Genomic DNA, 17,585 nt, shown 5'->3' with positions numbered 1-17,585 from the left:
TTGTCAAATATGTGGCTCAAGGGCCCAAAATCAGCTGGCCTGAATGTTCCATGGGATAACCTTCCACAGTGCAGAACTTAACAAACGAATCGTACTTTTGTTAATGCCTTTAGGTAAATTCTTTTTCCACACTGACCAGTCGTATTTGTTGGATGCAGAGCTGCAGCCGCGTCACGGTGCTCCAGGGACCCGATGGGGGTCAAAGGTCTTTCTCAGGGACCCACAGTGTCAGCTGTGGGATTCAAACCTGCATCCTCTTGACCCAATACTGTTTCTCTGACCTACAGGCCCAATGCCCATACAGAGCTACACACACACACACACACACACACACACACACACAAACAGGCAATAACTTAACTTTTGTTTCAGTACCACTGTTGCTGTAATTTCTTGGCTCAGCTTCAGCATATTTGAGTAAAAGTAGCTCAGAGGACACAGAAGATGTCAAACCTGAGCCCAGACGTCAGAGATCAGCAGTAAAGCCGAGATGCTTTACTGTCATCAAACTTCTGCGAGCACCGATGCAGACTCATGTTACAGTCCATGTTTTTGAATGCCGCAAAATTCACTTCACCAATGGAGAACATTGAGTTTCAGATGTTTTTATGGCAACATATTTGTACAGAAAATCACTACTATATATATCTTATATCAATTATTCCCATAATGCCTATTTAGGGGTCGTCTGCAAAATATTTTATTGTTCAAACACAGTAACCAAAAATGACTGGTTCCCATATGTGGCCTGAGAGTTTTGAGAGTTATGAGCTGATTGGATGAGATCAGTTCTGCGTGTGAGAGCAGGCAGTCCTGCTTTACTTAGACTGTAGTGAGCAGCAGTATATGTTGATGACGCAGACCAGAGGGGGAGAAGTTTAACCGTGATAAAACTACACAGGACCTTCCACCCTTTGATTCAAACATGTTATTTTCAAGTACCTCTGAAGAAGATGAATCCGCAGCTCGTCTTTTTAGTTTTAAATTAAAATCAAACATGGGATATCTCGCTGATTTCTGAGGTCTTATCAAACAATTAATCAGCAGGGCCAGAGCACAATAGCGATGATAAGTAGTAGATTAGCGACGCGCTCCGGGCTGAAGGTTCCTGGTCGTGGAGCAGAGTGCAGGTCTGCGTTCGGCCCCATCGCCGCGTCCTTCACACGTCAGACTCGGTGCGTATTTCACCATCTTTCTGAGGTTTCTGTGCACGAGAGGAGCTGCTGCAGCTGTCAGCACATCGGGTACACGGAGAGGTTTTCTCTTTTCTGTCTGCCTTGCCGTGCAGGTTTCAGCTACTGCTACAAGTTGGTCTCCAGATTTGCGTGAGATTTCCCGTGAAAGCGCGGCTCCATCTGTCCTTGACTTTTGAGCTCTTTTACACAAGTCATTAAGCTCCGAATGCTCCAAGATTAATATGAGATAATTCACTGTGGCTCCATAATGGGAATACTTTTGTGTCCTTGTAGCGGTTCGATTTTACGATAATCTCTTAGATTAGGATATTGAACATTATGATTATGCATGAGCATATGGGCCACTTCTACTTTGAACTGAGTTTTTGTCTTTGCTTTTTTACTTGTTTATATCTGGGATCCGAGCCAAGATTCAAGGTGAACGAGAAACACCCTTCATTCCAGTCTATATTGCATCCCAGCTGTTATTTCACAAGTCTAGGTAGTGAGACGTGTGTTCCATTTTCTCACTTGCGAGGAGCATCAGGGGAGTTTGAGTACACATCTTCGTCATATTTGTACAAAATACCCGGGGCTGCTCGAGAATATGGCAGAGAAGAATGGACTGAGCATGGATCCCGTCGCGCTCGACACCTTAAAAATATTTATTCTGACACCGAGGAGCAGATAGAAAAGCAACAATGAATAATTAGCTCTTACATCCCAGGGACGATCAATATTGGCTCTGCGCAGTTAAGGAAATCTTTCCACGGGGTTAAGACAACCTTTCCCTCTTCAGTCGGTATTGAGCTGCTCCATGCGGGCCTGTAAACATGTCATTTTCTCTGCCTAAGTCAATGCGGCGCTATTGTCGCTGACAAAAAAAAACACAAATGGTTTTGTTTGTCCACAATTAGATGGGAATATGTCTCCGACTCTTTGACAGGTGGATAAAGTGTTATTGGGCCGCCGCTGCGTATTTGTGTTCCTGGTAATGGGGGTGTAGTGAACCCCATGGCAGCGCTATTCTAGGCTGTGTTCCTGAAGGACTGCTGGTTCTGCTGGGACCCCCCTCAGCCAGTGGCATTGTTACCTGTCAACGGGGCCGCCCGACACAGTGGCAGATCTTTGTATACAAGGAAGTAAACAGCAGTGACACAGAGACACACCAGGAGCCGCAAGAACAGCGGCGACGAGCGAAGAGGCAGCAGCCGCAGGAGCAGAGAGGCACACAATGAGAGCAGCTTCACAGGGCCGGCGCCGGCCGGATAAACACGCTCCTTTTGCAGCAAATAAAGATGAATTATGTCACAGGTCTTGTTAGAACGAGGCATTTATTTTGCCAGATATACATGAAATGACGTGCAGTTTGGCAGAGGTGTGATTTGCGCTGGGGAGAAATGAGCCTTTATCAGCGCAGGTGGACCTCTGTGGTCCGCGCTGCAGCGGACCACCATTATTTATTCACTGCATCTTTCCTGAGGAGTTGTCTCGAGTTTGTGTTACAAAGGTTTCATGTTATAAAGCGATAGCCGGCCGAAAGGCTTTCCTTTCACCGGCAAACCTCGGTCGAATGAAAGCCTCTGACAAGCCCGCTTCAATTTTTAATAAAGATGAAGTCATTATTTCTGTATCGGCCGACGATACGGACGCCTGAAAAGAAGAAAGTGGTGAACGCACAGAAAATGACGGAGAGGATCTGCAGCTCCACTTAACGTTATGGAAGCACTCAGCGCATTGTTTAGCCGCCGGGAAGCAACTTCATCACGGGTTTTCCTCTGACTGCACTCAGTGTCGTCTTCACACACAGCATGTGGTCGTTTTAAGTGGAAACACTCAGGAGTTGGAAATGACCACACCAGAGCTAATTAACACAAACGCTGGAGTTACTCTGTTGAATTATTTTATATTTCTGCACCTATCATGAATAAAATCACTACTATTTTTATGTCATAGTTGTATAAACTTTATGTGAGAACACTAAAAAAATTGAACTTACATTGATCGACTGACACTCATGTTCTTTGCCACCAAACTCGTCTGCCATTATATTAGGATCACTTCGTGTGTAAGTAAAGCAGTCCTGACCCGTCAGTGCACGGACTCCAGCAGAGCTCTGAACCTTCGCCATGACCCATGACCCATGACCCTAACCCACCAACTCACTGCTGTTCCTCTCTTAGATGGATACTGACCGCTGCAGAGTGAGAACAGCAGCAGCCGTTTGGAGATGCTCTCACTCAGTCCTCCAGCCATCGCAGTTATTCCCCCTGTCAGACTTTACCCTCATCCATTCATTCTTCCAACGCATGAACTATGGGAACAATATATCCACCTGCTGCCTGACGGGCGCCGTTATATAGAGTGGATCAGTTTTATTAACTTCACACAATCAGTTTCTTTGTGCAAGAAGGAAAAGCTGACAGAAAATGCTCAGTCAGCTGATGGGACGAAGGCTCATATGTAAAGACCAGTTGAGCCGGAGCAGCGTAAATGACAGTGTTAGCTTATTAATTTGTCATTGACAGTTTTCTCATCCTGAAAAAAAATGTTAAAGAACATAATCGTCATACGTATTTTAGTGAAAATATGCACACGTTGATAAATCCGAGGCGTTGTGCAGCCTGCATGCCTCCATGTCAGCAGCGACGCTGGAGGAACCTCATCCAAACTGCTCTCGGCGTGTGAGGAGTGAAGGGTTTCCCTCCCTCGCAGGTGCGCCGGTGTCATTGTTCCCCTTTGAGGAGAGACTTCCAAAGAGCTCTCAAATTATATTGGGGGATGAGAGTTCATGTTGACACTGCCCCGAGACCTTTGGTAATGATCGTGATGCTAAGTGTGACGCCTGAGGGGAATAATAAACTCCCCGCGCTCTAAACAAGGGCTGAACGGAGTTCGTTAGCTCCACAGATGCAAAGAGGACTTAATAAAGAAGGCAGGTCAAGACATCAAAAGGCCTCCAATCAAATCAGCCGGAGCTGTTTATGTAAAAGAGCGCTGAGGGAGGAGGGCTGACCCACATGAAGAGCAGTGAGCGGATGGCTAACCCAGTTTGATGACATTAAAGGAAAATCCAGCCGATCTATAACAGCCGTCAGTATACACATTCCCGACTGCTTTGGATTTGGAGTTTGAGGCATCCAAGCCTCCCTATATCCACTCTCTGATTCGATTCATTATGCATGTTTGAATGCCTTTTCTCCTTTCCTGGAATATGTGAGTTTGATGCATCCATCCATGACCAGCCGCAGCCCATTTTAAGAGTTCCCAGCTTGTTAGGAGTCCTCATGAGCACTCTTCACACTTCCCTGTCTTAGCCAGTGCTCTGTGGACTGTAAAGCTACTTTATAAATCAACTTGTATGAATCATTTTGAAACTCACTTTTCTTTTACTCAATTAAGGAGAAAGCCCACAAAAGGGCAGCACTTATCCTCTCTCTCTCTCTCTCCCCCCTCCTCTCATTTTCTCCTCGTCTCCCTCCATCCTCCGTTTGATCCTCACCGCTCTCTCCTCCCCATTTTCCCCCCTTTCCTTGTTCCTTCTCGCCCCGATCGCCGTGTTTGTGTCCCCGCGCTGCGTATCCTCACTGCCTCTGTCTCACATGTATCCCCACAGCTCTCAAGGACAGCCGGTTCCAGCTGGTGAATTTCTCTGACAACGAGCTGCGGGTGTCTCTGTCCAATGTGTCACTCTCCGATGAGGGACGCTACGTGTGCCAGCTCTACACAGATCCTCCTCAGGAAGCCTACGCAGACATCACTGTCCTGGGTAGGTGTGAGGACGAGCCAGCCTCACACACTCTCGCACACACAGCCTTTTTCTATTGTGTTTCACTCCATCATGGACGGCGAATATGAAATAATAGTAATCTTTGATCCTGTTATCTTTAGCTACTGAAACAAAATGTCAGCCAATTAGGCTCTCGCGGTGCTCAACAGCATAACGAAAAGGAGCAGATGCTGAAACTGATGGCTCAGACCGCGCTGGTTTTGGCAGCTGTGTTGACTCTGTGAATCCCGGTGAATGTTGACTTGGCTGCTCCAAACGATTCCCTATTGAGAGTCAGCTGTGCCACACTTTGATGCTTTGGAGTGAAATTACTCTAGTTAAGCTTTATTATACATGCAGACATCCTGGGGGATTGAAAGGAATTAAAAGCACTTTAAAGTAATTACTCTAGTTGTACAATTGAAACCTAGCCGCAGTATTTCTGAACCAAGGGTTGCATTTAAGAGTCCTTGAAATAAGCATCCCGCTGACTGTTTTTTTCTTTGCTCTTGCTTCAAGTAACTCGAGTTCGACAAGTTTGTCAAGATGACTAATAGAAGGAATGAGACAGAGCAGAGCTTGATCCTGTTTTGTTTTTTTTTTCCTCTTAGTTTAATCACATATATCTTTCTGCAACCATCACATTTTGGGGAACAAATGTTGAATAAAGAATAACTAAAAAGAACTCCCCAACTTTTACTCTTAGAAAATAGAGAACCTCTGTTAGACAACGCTGCTCAGAGCCTCTGAAAATACAACTTTTTGAAAACAGTTCCCATCTTTGTCTCAATGGAAATGGAGGGAAACACTACTTTTGTGAAAGCTGCTCCTACACATGCACACCACGGCCATCATAAATAGTTTTTCTCCACATGTGTGACGAGATGGACGGTACCAACAACGGGTATCATGACTCCCAGTCCATATTCATCATTACAGAAACAACCAGCAGCACCAACTAGTGACTCCACAGGAAAACTACGCCGTTTTCACCAGTTCTTTTCAAAGCACTCAGTCACATTCACCCACCAGCTGCCGTTCAAGGTGCTCCCACTATCCAATGGGAGCAATTTACGGTTCAGTATTTTGCCCAAGGACTCTTTGACATGTGAACAGATAAGGAATCAAACCTGCAGCCTTCCGATAGAGAGCCGCGGCCTCGGGGTCCCGGGTTGTGAGTCTCTGACCTAAAGAGACATTGGAGGCAGATTGAGACGGGCTGATAGCGTCCAGAGTCATTATGGGACTACCTGGTGAGGCGGCAGCTGCACAGACGCTCGGGATCAGCAACGCGCTGCAACCAAACATATTTCAGCCACTGAATTCAGAAAAAAAAAATTCAATATTAGTTTAAGTGTACTCTATATTTAGAATACTTTTTCACAGTTCTATCTTGCCATCAGACAGCTGGCACAGGAAACTGTTATTCTATCACTATCTAGAAAGCCAACAAGCTCCATTGAGGAAAAACACGGCAGCTTATTGAGCACAAGACAAAGTTGTTGGTGCGCTGTGAAGACATTTCACAGGCAAAATAAGCTTAACCATAATTAAAAACTCATTGCAGCCTTAGATCAAACTGGATCTGAAAAAATAAAACAGGAAAAAAATGTTAACATTAAGCTTTTAGTCTGAATTGAAACATTTTTTTCTTGATTGTCAGCATTTCTTTATTTGTGTAAAATGTTGGAATTCAGTGTGAAAAAGTTACAGTTGCTTTTATTTACTTGGAGAGGAAACATGTTGTTATTCTGTCCAAGACTCCCCGAAAACGTGGAATAGAAAATATCTATGACCTACCCCAAGAGGCAACATCATGTTCACCCTCCCACTCACACACACACACACTCACACACACACACATACATCCATCTGCAGTGCGGACAGCATGGGGAGATACTGAGAGTGTGCAATCGAGAGCAGGAGTTGTGGAAACGTTACAGGTTACACCGGAGTTTGTGAAGGGGAGAAATCTTTCCAACATTAGCAGCTCCCTCATTGTTTTTCTCGACAGCTGACCGTTGTGATTCAACCGTGTTGAAACACATTTACAGATAAATGTAGTGAAGCCTTTAATTGTTCACTTAAAGCAGTGACGTCGCCGCTCTTAACTGTAATGTTTTGACGAACCGGACACAGGATTGCAAGCACGTCGACGTTGGTGGACGAGCCAGCAGTTTGTGTTTTTGTGGTCTTGCATTTACAAGTGTTTCTTCCAACAACAAGCAATCTGGCTCCAACAACATCCAGCAGGTAACAGCTGACAAATGGCAAGTGGAAAATAAAAAGTGTGAGAGCGAACAGCAGGGCTGCAGGCCTCCCTGTTTTGTTCATACGTAGCGCTCCTTGAGTTATTCCCTTGATTTGTGATGCTAACTGCCTGCTCTCGCTTAATGCACAAAAAAAAACAAAAAAACAAAAAACAAAACAAAAAAAAAAAAATATATATATATATATATATAAAAAATACAACATATCTACAATATGAAAGTTGTAATTAGTATTTCTGCCTTAAACCATCAAATGGAATATTGAGCAGAGTCACATAATAAACAACAAAGCGACTGATAAATCAGGACTCGTTTGAGGAGAAGAATGCACAGCTTGTGAATACAGAATGTACGTTACATTAGTCAGCGGCGGCATCAGACAGCAAACCCCACATGTGTCAGATTGAATCTCCGCCGTTTGCTCTTAAATATTTCTTGATATCACCTTTGTTAATCCGTGATCTTTGCCACCTCAATCTTCACGATTGTGTTTTAATGATAATGCTGGTTTTCTACGGCACCTCGGGTGACGCAGTTCAGCAGGGTTCGCCTTCCGTCACACCGACAACTTACTGAATTAAGAAAGGCGTGCACACGTAAGAAGGCGATCCGCCTCTGACGAGAGCAGGACTCACCGGCCTGCCAGCCGGCTGGCAGGGCGTCCGCACGCCGCCTTGTTAGTTCGGTGAGGAGCTGACTTCCCTTCATGCAATGTGCCGAATGCACGCCGAGCGTCCGTCAGCCGGGCGGCTGCCTGATCGGGATGAGAGGAGCTCAGGTAGAATCAGGCAAATTACAGGGCTGCAAATCCAATCAGAGGCGTGAACCTCATGAGGGACGTCATGTGTCAGTGTCAAACTGGGATTATGTGTTTCAGACATGCTTCATTGTCTTTAATTCATGCATGAATTTGTGAATTATTTCCCGAAAAAACCTTTTCCTTTGTGGGGTTTTTTTTCTTTTCTTTTTTTAATATCTAAAACATGACAACAAACATCACATTGCCCGTTCCTCGTCTTCTTATCAGTGATTCTTTTCTCTCCCTGCGTCTCTCCCAACACGTCCACGCCGCCGCCGCCGCCGCTGCTGCCGCCGTGGGTCAGTCCCGCCAGGCAGCCCCATCATCGAGAGCCGTGAGGATGTGGTCAGCGAGGGGAACGAGACGGAGCTCACCTGCACGGCGATGGGCAGCAAGCCAGCCGCCTCCATCAGATGGATGAAAGGGGAGGAAGAGCTGACAGGTCAGTGGAATAACAGCCTCTCCCAGTTTGCTTCACACGCTCTCCGCCTGTCCACATCCCTCTCTGGAGGCTCTTCCTCTCTCAGCAGAATGTACTTCTCCTCTGAAACATTAATGCCTGTTGTACTGATTATGTTGACTGACACGTATGTGGGGAAGATCAGCCTTTCTGGCGCACACAGCTGGAGGGGTGGGGGGGGTCTTCTTTGATTTCCTGGACGTGACTCCGTCCTGCACCAGCACCAACCATACTTCTCATACATCTCTGAAAACATCTGCCTTCCAGGCACTCTCATGCTGTAATGTTCGTTTTAAAGACCCGTGTTTGAATAATTAAAAAAAGAAAAAAGGAAAAACCCGAGCCACAGTCAACATGTAGTTCCGGCTGATGGAATATGTTTTTATGACTCCAGTAAACTCTGAATCTTTCCTGTTTACTTTAAGCTGCTCATACATAGTAAACATAGTTATGAACTCATATTTGCACATTTCATCTTCATTTGAGTGCCTTCGGCCAGCTGCGGGCTGCAGCAGGAAGGGCGATAGAATGCGTGAAAAGTCCTCATTGCCTCTCAGTTATGATTAGGGGTCATCAATTATTCATTATATATTTATTGTACAGCAAGGGGGGTATTCATTTCAGTCATATCGTATTTACATGGAGTGGATGTCTCTGAGCTTGTTGTCAAATTATATATGTATTAGAATAGAGAGGATTCATTTGGCTTGTTGAGAGATGAAATATTTAGACAAGAGTGAATCTGAAGCTAAATGCCATCTGTGCCTCCAGTGTTCCCTACAGGAGTCGAAGTCAATTTCTGTTTATGAGTTGTCGAGTGTTGTGTAGGGGAGGGAGAGACAACGGGATGGTTAGATCAGCGAAATGCCAGCGCCACGCTGAGCGGGGCTAATCCATAGTGGCAGTGGATACATAAAGCCAGGCAGAAAGTCACGTCCTCCTGTACCCCAGGAAACACAAATCACTTCTCATTATGGACGTGCTAAACAATTCATTAGCGCCTGCATGTGTGGGGTTTCACAGGCGCACGTCCCACTGGTTTTATAGGATCTGTGTGACTGGGTCTGTCCCACGTCTGGCTGCAGGCGGGAGACGTCGTAAAGACAGAGGGAGAAACCCTGCCCCTGGTTTTTTGTTTTTTTTTTTTTTCTTTTAAATTGGCTGAACTGGCTTTGCAGCCGTTCATCAGGCTGGCAGGTCGGGGACTGACGGGCCGCGGCCGCGAGACACTCGGCGCACAAGGTGGCAAAATGCTTGTTAGCATAAATGACAGCTGCAATATTATTTAAATGTAGTGAAGCCCGGCGCTCAGCTGCTGCTGTCGCCGCAGTACGGCGAGAGGCTCGTTCCATCCAGCAGCTGCACTTATTATTTGTTTTTTAACATTTGGAGCTCATCATGTGAAGAGAAGTTGGAATTTGAAAACTTTGTGCACTTTCTGCTCTTTATTTAATTAGATTTTTTTTTTTTTTGTTATACTTCACATTGTATTTTTGGGCTTGAAAAAAGCTTATAAAGCACACAGTCATTAAAGCAGTTATTTAAATGCAGCAGTGAAAGATGTTGAATCATGGCAACAATCGATATTTAGTAAAATAATCATTCTGCAATCTCTCCATTGATCAAATAACACTTTGCTTTTATTTTTCATCTGAAGAGCTCCAGCAAAGTTTCACACAGTCGACCTTGGGGAATCTTATTTTTGAATGAATATTTTAAACTCAAGGTTTACGCTGGGCTTTCGATCGTATTCCTCCTCCCTGTTTGCTGAATTCAAGATCGAAACACCTCCCATTCAGTGAAACAGGCAGTAAGACAGAGTTAAAAACTGCTGGAAAGTCACACAAGTTGATTTTGATTTGGAAAGTATTTATTCACATTCATTGATCTGCTTTTATAACACCTAAGACAGAAAAGCATGTCAGTTAATGAATGTTTTTAGGACTTTAGGACTGGTCCTTCTGTATTAGACAAGCTACAGGGATGTTTGCTTGCCTTAGTTAAATTTTTCTGTCATTATTTTAGTTCATTATGACATTTCGAGTGAAATCAAATCATCACTTTTACATTTATATATATTTATATTTATATCTATATTTTGAAAATCTCATCTTCTCAGCCCAGATTTACCTGAAAATTTAAATGTGTTTCTGTTTTTCCACTCATTTTAAAGCTGTCAGATAGATGTACAGGGAAGTATCTGTGGAGTGTTGAAATAGTGAGGGAACTTGTCTGTTCGCAGCCGAGTTGTGGAGTAATGAACGGCGTCTTTCTCTCTGTGATTTCTGAGCTGATTTGCGGATGTTTACTCACAATGACATTGGAGATAATGATATCCTTGGAAAGTGCGAGTCACACTGCAAATATGTGTCAAATCGCAGAGAAGGAGAAGCAATTTAGACAAGCTGCAGCATCCGAAGCCGTTCAGCGGGCTGGATGGAGCCGGCGTGGCGTGGCGTCGCCGCAGCCCCGCCCCCTCTGTCCACTCCGGACCGGCGGCCAAACTGCGGCGGCCGACTCACTCTTTCATCGTCTCTTTCATCTTGCCTTCTGGGCTCCTCCACAGCTCGCAGTGAAAAACCTCCACGCTGATGGGGCGAATATTATCCCATCAAGATGCTGGGGCGAGTTCAAAACCCGTATTATTCTCATTTCTGCCTGCTTTGCTAATGGCGGCGGCGGCGCTGGAGCAGTTTACTGTCTAATCCATGTTGAAAGTGCTTGATCACTGGTGTGTTGGCAGGCAGAAGACTGGAGGTTAGAAACTGACTGAAAGAAAATGTCACCCTGAGAAGAGGCTACGCTTGATTGCGCCGGGATTGATCAGTGCTCGATGCTCACAAGAGCGTTTGATTTGACATCTCTGCCGCTGCTCTCAAATCTCCTCTGCATTCAGATTGGAGTCCTTCCGTGACCTGTTCCACAGTTGTTTTCCTCATCTGGGCAGGGATGACACTGATAATTGACAAGCGTCGTTCGGCCCGTACGTCGGGAACGGCTCCGTCTTTATGAGTCTGATCTTCACAACGCGACTCGGAACTTTGAGAAGTTTTCCAATCGCCGCTCGTATAAAAACATTATCTGTGGGAAGATTCATAATGGAAACCGGTCGATGGTAGACCGAAGACGTGTTTTATGGCGTTGTTCCTCCTGACCTTGGACTGTGTTTTTTGGGTATTTGCATGACGCAGAGGTCAAACTCGTGCAGCAGCTACAAGGCAGGACGGCGCTAATTTGGCAGGAAGTGTCCTCCGACAGGGCTTGAAGTCAGCGCCGTTCGCTGTTTTCAGGAGACAGAAACTTGTAATTGGGAGTTTGGTCGTCAGACGCCACGCTGAAAACTAAATCAATATCTGTTTCTGATGAGATTGTGCCAATGTTACTGCAACCTTCAAAAACAAACACAAATTTTACTCCATGAAAGAACTTTATTTTTGAAAGTGGAAGTTTTTCCCAGGCAGCAATTCACCAAGTTGTTGATATAATTGAAAGTTTGAAGTGCCAAAGTTTCAGATGTTGTCTGCGTTAAACTGATTCATTCTTTCTGTAGAATTCAGTGAGTTTTTTCCAGACACAGACAAAAACCACTGAATGTGGTGGCGCGTCCAAACTTCACACAAGTGTGTGTGTGTGTGTGTGTGTGTGTGTGTGTTTGTGAGTGGGAGGGTGAATGTTATGTGATTTTTACATGATGCTTTTATTGTGGCATCGCCATCAAACCCTGCTCCTCAGTTAAGACTTTACAAGGTATTTAGCATAAAAATTTGTATTTGTGAGCACACACTGCAGTTTGCTGGTGTTCTCGTTCGCTGCGAGGAAAACATTTCCACAATAACAGATTCTGCAATGAGAGCAATTCGTTTTGATGCACTTTCTCACCCTGTTGCACTTTTCATTCCTGCTGTTGTTATCATTATTATTATTATTATTATTACCATTCCTGTTATTAGATACTTACCCCTCTGAAATGGCTGGTGTGTTTTTGGCAGACGGCTCTGTTTCCATGGCCTCCAGTGCACTGACCGCTCACTGATCCCACCGCTCAGATTTTATGTAGGCAGGTCCTGGGTGGGTGGGTGTGTGTTACGTGGGGTTAATATCCATCAAGAGGGCCACATATGTGTGTGTTGGCGATCGTCTAGTGTGGAACAACAGTGTTTTGCCCTCCCCGAGTCCGGCCGGGCTCCCCTGTGACAAGGCTGAAATGAAAGTGTGCTGCAGGTCAGTGTGGGGCTGTAATTATTTCCTCACTTCATTAAGTGCGAGTAAACCATCACACTCAGCACTGCGGCTAATGCGATGCCCCTGTGGCATTGTAATGCTCTCTAAATGAATGCCCCACTGACAGCCTAGGGCCTAGTGGGCAGCAGATTACTGCAGGGTTAGCCCCAACAATGCTCCAGCCTCCGGCTGCAGAGGCATTCATTATCAGGTGTGATAGGACCCGGCCGCTGCTCGCCGTCCTCGTCAGAATCCACGGCCTCGGGCCCGTCTGGATCCTCTGAAGTCTCGCCGGGGCCCCACGCCACCAAATCATAAATTAAATGTAAATGCCACCTGAAAGCGCTGCGCTCTGACAGGTAATGCGCTGCTAATCGCTCCGGCTATTTGCTCATTAAGGCCCCTGCAGCCGCTGCACGACCTGAGATCTGTTTTAACTTTACTTTACCTCACTCTCATGCTTGTGGTGCTTTTTTTTTTTTCTCCTTCTTTTTTCCAGGTGAAACAACAGTTGAGGAGATGTATGACAGGATGTTTACTGTCACCAGCCAAGTGAGGTTTTCTGTCACCAAGGAGGATGATGGGATGCCAGTGGACTGCATCATTGACCACCCAGCTGTAAAGGACCTCCTGGCTCAAAGACACTTGGAAGTGCTCTGTGAGTTACTCTCAGCTTCACTTTTCAAATCCAGAACCCGACCAGACATGTGGGGGCTCTGCCAAGCCTCAAAGCTTTATCTAACACCAATAATACAGAGAAAAACAAACTATGCAGCCAAATAATCAACAGGGTGAACCGGGAAGCTGTTGACCGTGACTCGGAGCAGATTCATGCCACTCGTGGGGAGTGAGAGCCGTCCGAGGAGCCTGAGCTTTCTGTTACAGTCGAGGAGAGGGTCGCACAATTTGACTTAATTGATCATTTGAATCCGCAGACATCACACGAGCTCCTCTGGTGAGTGTGAAGAGTTTTCTCTGTGCAATATTCATCAGGCTGAGATGAAAAAATCACCCGTGTTACGTTAACCCCTTAGGCCCAAGGCTACGTTTTTCAAATTTCCACCTGAAAAAACATCCACGATTTCTTTCAATAAGAGCTCCACAAATACAAGGCCAAAATAAACAACCTTGGGCTCTTTGGATGAGCCACACTTAGGAGAATTTTGAAACACAATGAATCTCCTTATCCTTATCACCGGGCCACAGGGGATTTGAATAACCCCGGAAAAAAAATTTGACATTTTCACTTATGCCAAATCAAAACCGTGAATTAGAAACTGAATAAAAGCCTTTACAGCGATGAATCGGTAAACTGTGATGTTACTGAATCTCTGCCAAACACTCTCAACGGCACGACCAGATTTAATGCACCAGAAATGAACTTCCTCCAACATACATACACATATTTTAAATGCACAAAGCAAACTAAAAATGATGAAAAGGGTTGCTGTTGAGGTTTTTCTACCAAAGGCATCTCAGTTTTAAAAAGTTTGTGATGCCATGAACACTTTTCTCAGAGTTGGACTGACAGATAACAGCAACAGGATGGGGCTATTACGGTGAATAGCAAGCGGATGGACGTCCACTTTTCTCCAAGACTGCAACAGATACTTAGTGCAAACGCTGAAGTCACAATAGACACATCCGTCTGAAATGTAATTTTGCTTTCTAAAGAGACTGGGAAAGTTTGAAAGGATTTATTCAGCGGCCTGTTTCCTCACAGCAGAGAGGTCACCCGACTCAACAAATCTATCACTTAAAGTAGAAGTACAAATGCAGTGTCCATTTAGTTTTTCTCTCTTCACTAAGTTGCATCTGGGATTCTAACCTGAGTTCTCCACACTCCAGGTCAAGACTTCGGCACCGGAGGGGATTTACGTAGGAGTGTGAATACATGTGGGAACAACGGTGGAACGGGGAGAATTCGATCATTTTACTCAAGCAAAATTAAAAAGCCTACAGGTTGTGAGATGCACTCCATGCCCTCCGTTTATGAAAGGAAAAAAAAAACATATATTTTTTTTGATGACATTTAAAGAAAAACTTGTGTTCTCTCTTCAAAATAGCGCCGTGCTTGTTGCAACTCTTCAGATTGCTCCAGGCTGAGACGACCAGACTCGTCTCATTGAGCCGTTGTTTTCAGTCTTTTAAAAAAAATCCACATCGCGTTGATGAATTACAGTCCATGCTGATCCAGAGCACGATGAAGCAAAGCATTGTGAGGCAGGGGCTCTCACTACACCGGCATGCAGCCTCAGTGGAAAACGTTGAGAGAATTCATAGAAACTGTAGTGTGGAATGAGATCTACATCCTGGACTCCACACAGCGATAAATGCCCGAGCGGTATCAGATATGCTGGAGCGACAGCGGACTGTGATCGCAGTATTAGCGCTATCGGTCAAGCAGGATTATTGACTACATGCAGTTTGCCGTCGAAAATGATGCTTTGGGAGGACTCTGGCCGCCATCTTCCTGCCTTGTTCATGGATCATGCAGGTGACCTTTACATCTAAAAGTGTTCCGCTGCCTCGTCTCCATGAAGGAGTTAAATAAAAAAAAAAAGCCTGTTTTTGTCCGGGGTCAAATGGTGCCGGGCTGCTCTTCAAACACTGCACTGATTGAAGACGTTATACAAGTTAACTTACACCGTGAGACATCAGGGAACCGGTTAGGGTACCCTTTTTTGTCATCTGAGGTGGAATATTAATTTTTTTTTTTCAGGGAGATAACTGTTTTGTCTGACCTTTGAAAGAAAAAGAGAAAGCTTGACTGGAACCGCTTGACATTTTGGCAATCTTTGGTGAGCCTTGATAAGAGAGGGAAAAAAAAGTGTTTTGCTGTGAGGTGCGGCAGACTGGCTGGACGTCCGCTGAGCACACATGATAATCATTTTTATCCTCATATGTTTCACTCCTGGCTGTTTTTCTTTCATTTCTGAGGTCTGATTCTCTCTGTGCTTTACTTCAGAATCCAATAATCATTCAACTTTGGCTGCAGGTGTGAGGAAAGAGGCCGTCCCTGTTGTGCCTTTCGACACCTCCGTATTGTGAACACTCGTCTCTTTTATTTCCAGATAAACCTGAAGTGAAGATTGTGGTGACATATCCTGAAGGTTTAACCAGAGAGGGTGACAATCTGGATTTGACGTGTATCGCTGAGGGGAAGCCGCAGTGAGTGCTGAGTTTCATATTCTCCGCTGTACATCCCTGTTCCCCCCCCGTAACCTTTACATTTCATTGTACCATTTAAATGTTACCCGTTGTCAACATGCTGTATGAAGTACATCATTAGACGGGGCCTGCCAGTGGCCCTCCTCAGACCATCTCAGCTTTGACCTTTATTTCAGATTTCTGCTTGTGGGCCAGACAGACAGCGCCTGAGTGATGTGTGTGGTATTTGTGCTCTCCAGTCCCCATCAGATCAACTGGCTGAGGGTAGACGAGGATGTGCCGCCGCACGCCGTGGTCACCGGCTCCGACCTGTACATCGAGAACCTCAACAAGTCCTACAACGGCACCTACCGCTGCGTGGCGTCCAACGCCGTGGGCGAGGCCTACGACGACTACGTCCTCTACGTGTACGGTAGGTATAGCGGCGCGCGGCACTCGGCGCCTAAATGCCTCCATCTGTCTCCTGCATCAGAACAACGTCTGCCTTGCTTACATGGGAAGGTTTACAGACTTAACGGCCGACAGGAGCTTTGATAGGTAAGTAATTGCAACGGGACGATAAGGATTTACTGCATCATTTTCATGCAACAAACACAATCACTTTTCTATCAGGAAGAATGAGGGGTTTAAAATCACAGGAGGTGGCTGCAGTTGACAAATCCACCCGGCTTCATATTACTGCTGAAGATTTGAGCTGTCGCTGTACAATTAATGCATGATGAGCCTGACGCATGCGGGGAGGAAAGGAGGCTGTCGACTTTCAGCCGGCACGTTGGAAAACCAGGGAGAAAAGATTTAGCTTGATAGGTTTATATTTATGCAAACGAGGAGAGGAATGCGAGACAAAGCCGGGCCGGCGACGGCCTCGTGCTGCGCCGAGCCTGGATGCTACAACACACACATTCTCTAGAAAAAGTCGGTCGGTGCATCTCCAGAAAGCACTTCACTGATCCCACTTGACCTCCTCGCCGACCTTTCCTCCCACTGCTTCCACTCGATGCGCAGTGCTTCCCGTCCACAGTCACGCTGGAGACTGTAGCACTTATTGAGCTATACACTCTCACAGTATCACAGTATCTCACCCGCTATTGGTCTCAGGCTAGCAGCAGTTGAGCTGAGTTGCAGCGGCGCACTGTCTACTGTTTAAAACTAATCTAGATTTTGGTATATATAGCTACATGAAGTCCTGGATCCATGTCACCTAAAAATCCAATGCCAAGTGCCTCTGGGAAAATTCCTTTTATTTACCAGCGTCATGCAGAGGAATCATACTTGTGTTCATGAAAAGTGTCATTCTTATGGACGTGAGGCCTGATATGGATGAGAGTGTGTGTCTTGGCCTGGTGGATGAGAAGTTTCAGTTTAAAAAAGAAAAAAAACAAACTTTGGGATTGAAGTGTGGATGAGAGCAGTTCAGCGTCAACAAAGAGCTCCATGTCCCTGGCATCACGTCACGCTAAGCGTGTAGCCAAGAGCACATATGGTCAAGACAACTCTGCACAACTGCTGACACTGAAAGACTTATTCTTAAATTAGGATCACGTTAAAAAGTAGTTTTAAAAGAAAGAAAAACTTTAATCCACTTGAGGTTCGTCTGTCTCCGGACCACCGTGCAGACCTGCAGTGTGACGCACGCCACCGAGTCGACCACACACCGTCTCCTGGTAAAAGCCAAATGGCCGTAAATCGTCAGAAAACGAGGGACTGCATCGCCAGTCAC

General features: G+C 45.5%; 1 protein-coding gene across 3 annotated transcripts in view; it reads left to right on the top strand.

Moving 5' to 3' along the window:
• cadm1b (cell adhesion molecule 1b) overlaps window positions 1–17,585 on the top strand; it is a 168,464-nt gene that overhangs the window by 132,139 nt on the left and 18,740 nt on the right. For all 3 annotated transcript variants that reach the window (XM_030108049.1, XM_030108050.1, XM_030108048.1), the window contains 5 exons: window positions 4,792–4,944; window positions 8,318–8,455; window positions 13,194–13,352; window positions 15,769–15,865; window positions 16,105–16,277. In XM_030108049.1, coding sequence (XP_029963909.1) covers window positions 4,792–4,944; window positions 8,318–8,455; window positions 13,194–13,352; window positions 15,769–15,865; window positions 16,105–16,277 — 720 coding nt within the window. The remainder of the gene's footprint in view (window positions 1–4,791; window positions 4,945–8,317; window positions 8,456–13,193; window positions 13,353–15,768; window positions 15,866–16,104; window positions 16,278–17,585) is intronic.

This window comes from Salarias fasciatus, chromosome 14 (assembly GCF_902148845.1).
Source record: "Salarias fasciatus chromosome 14, fSalaFa1.1, whole genome shotgun sequence".
NCBI classification, from domain to species: domain Eukaryota; kingdom Metazoa; phylum Chordata; class Actinopteri; order Blenniiformes; family Blenniidae; genus Salarias; species Salarias fasciatus.
The sequence above is the reverse complement of the archived record's forward strand: the minus strand, read 5'-3'. Positions and strand labels throughout refer to the sequence as shown.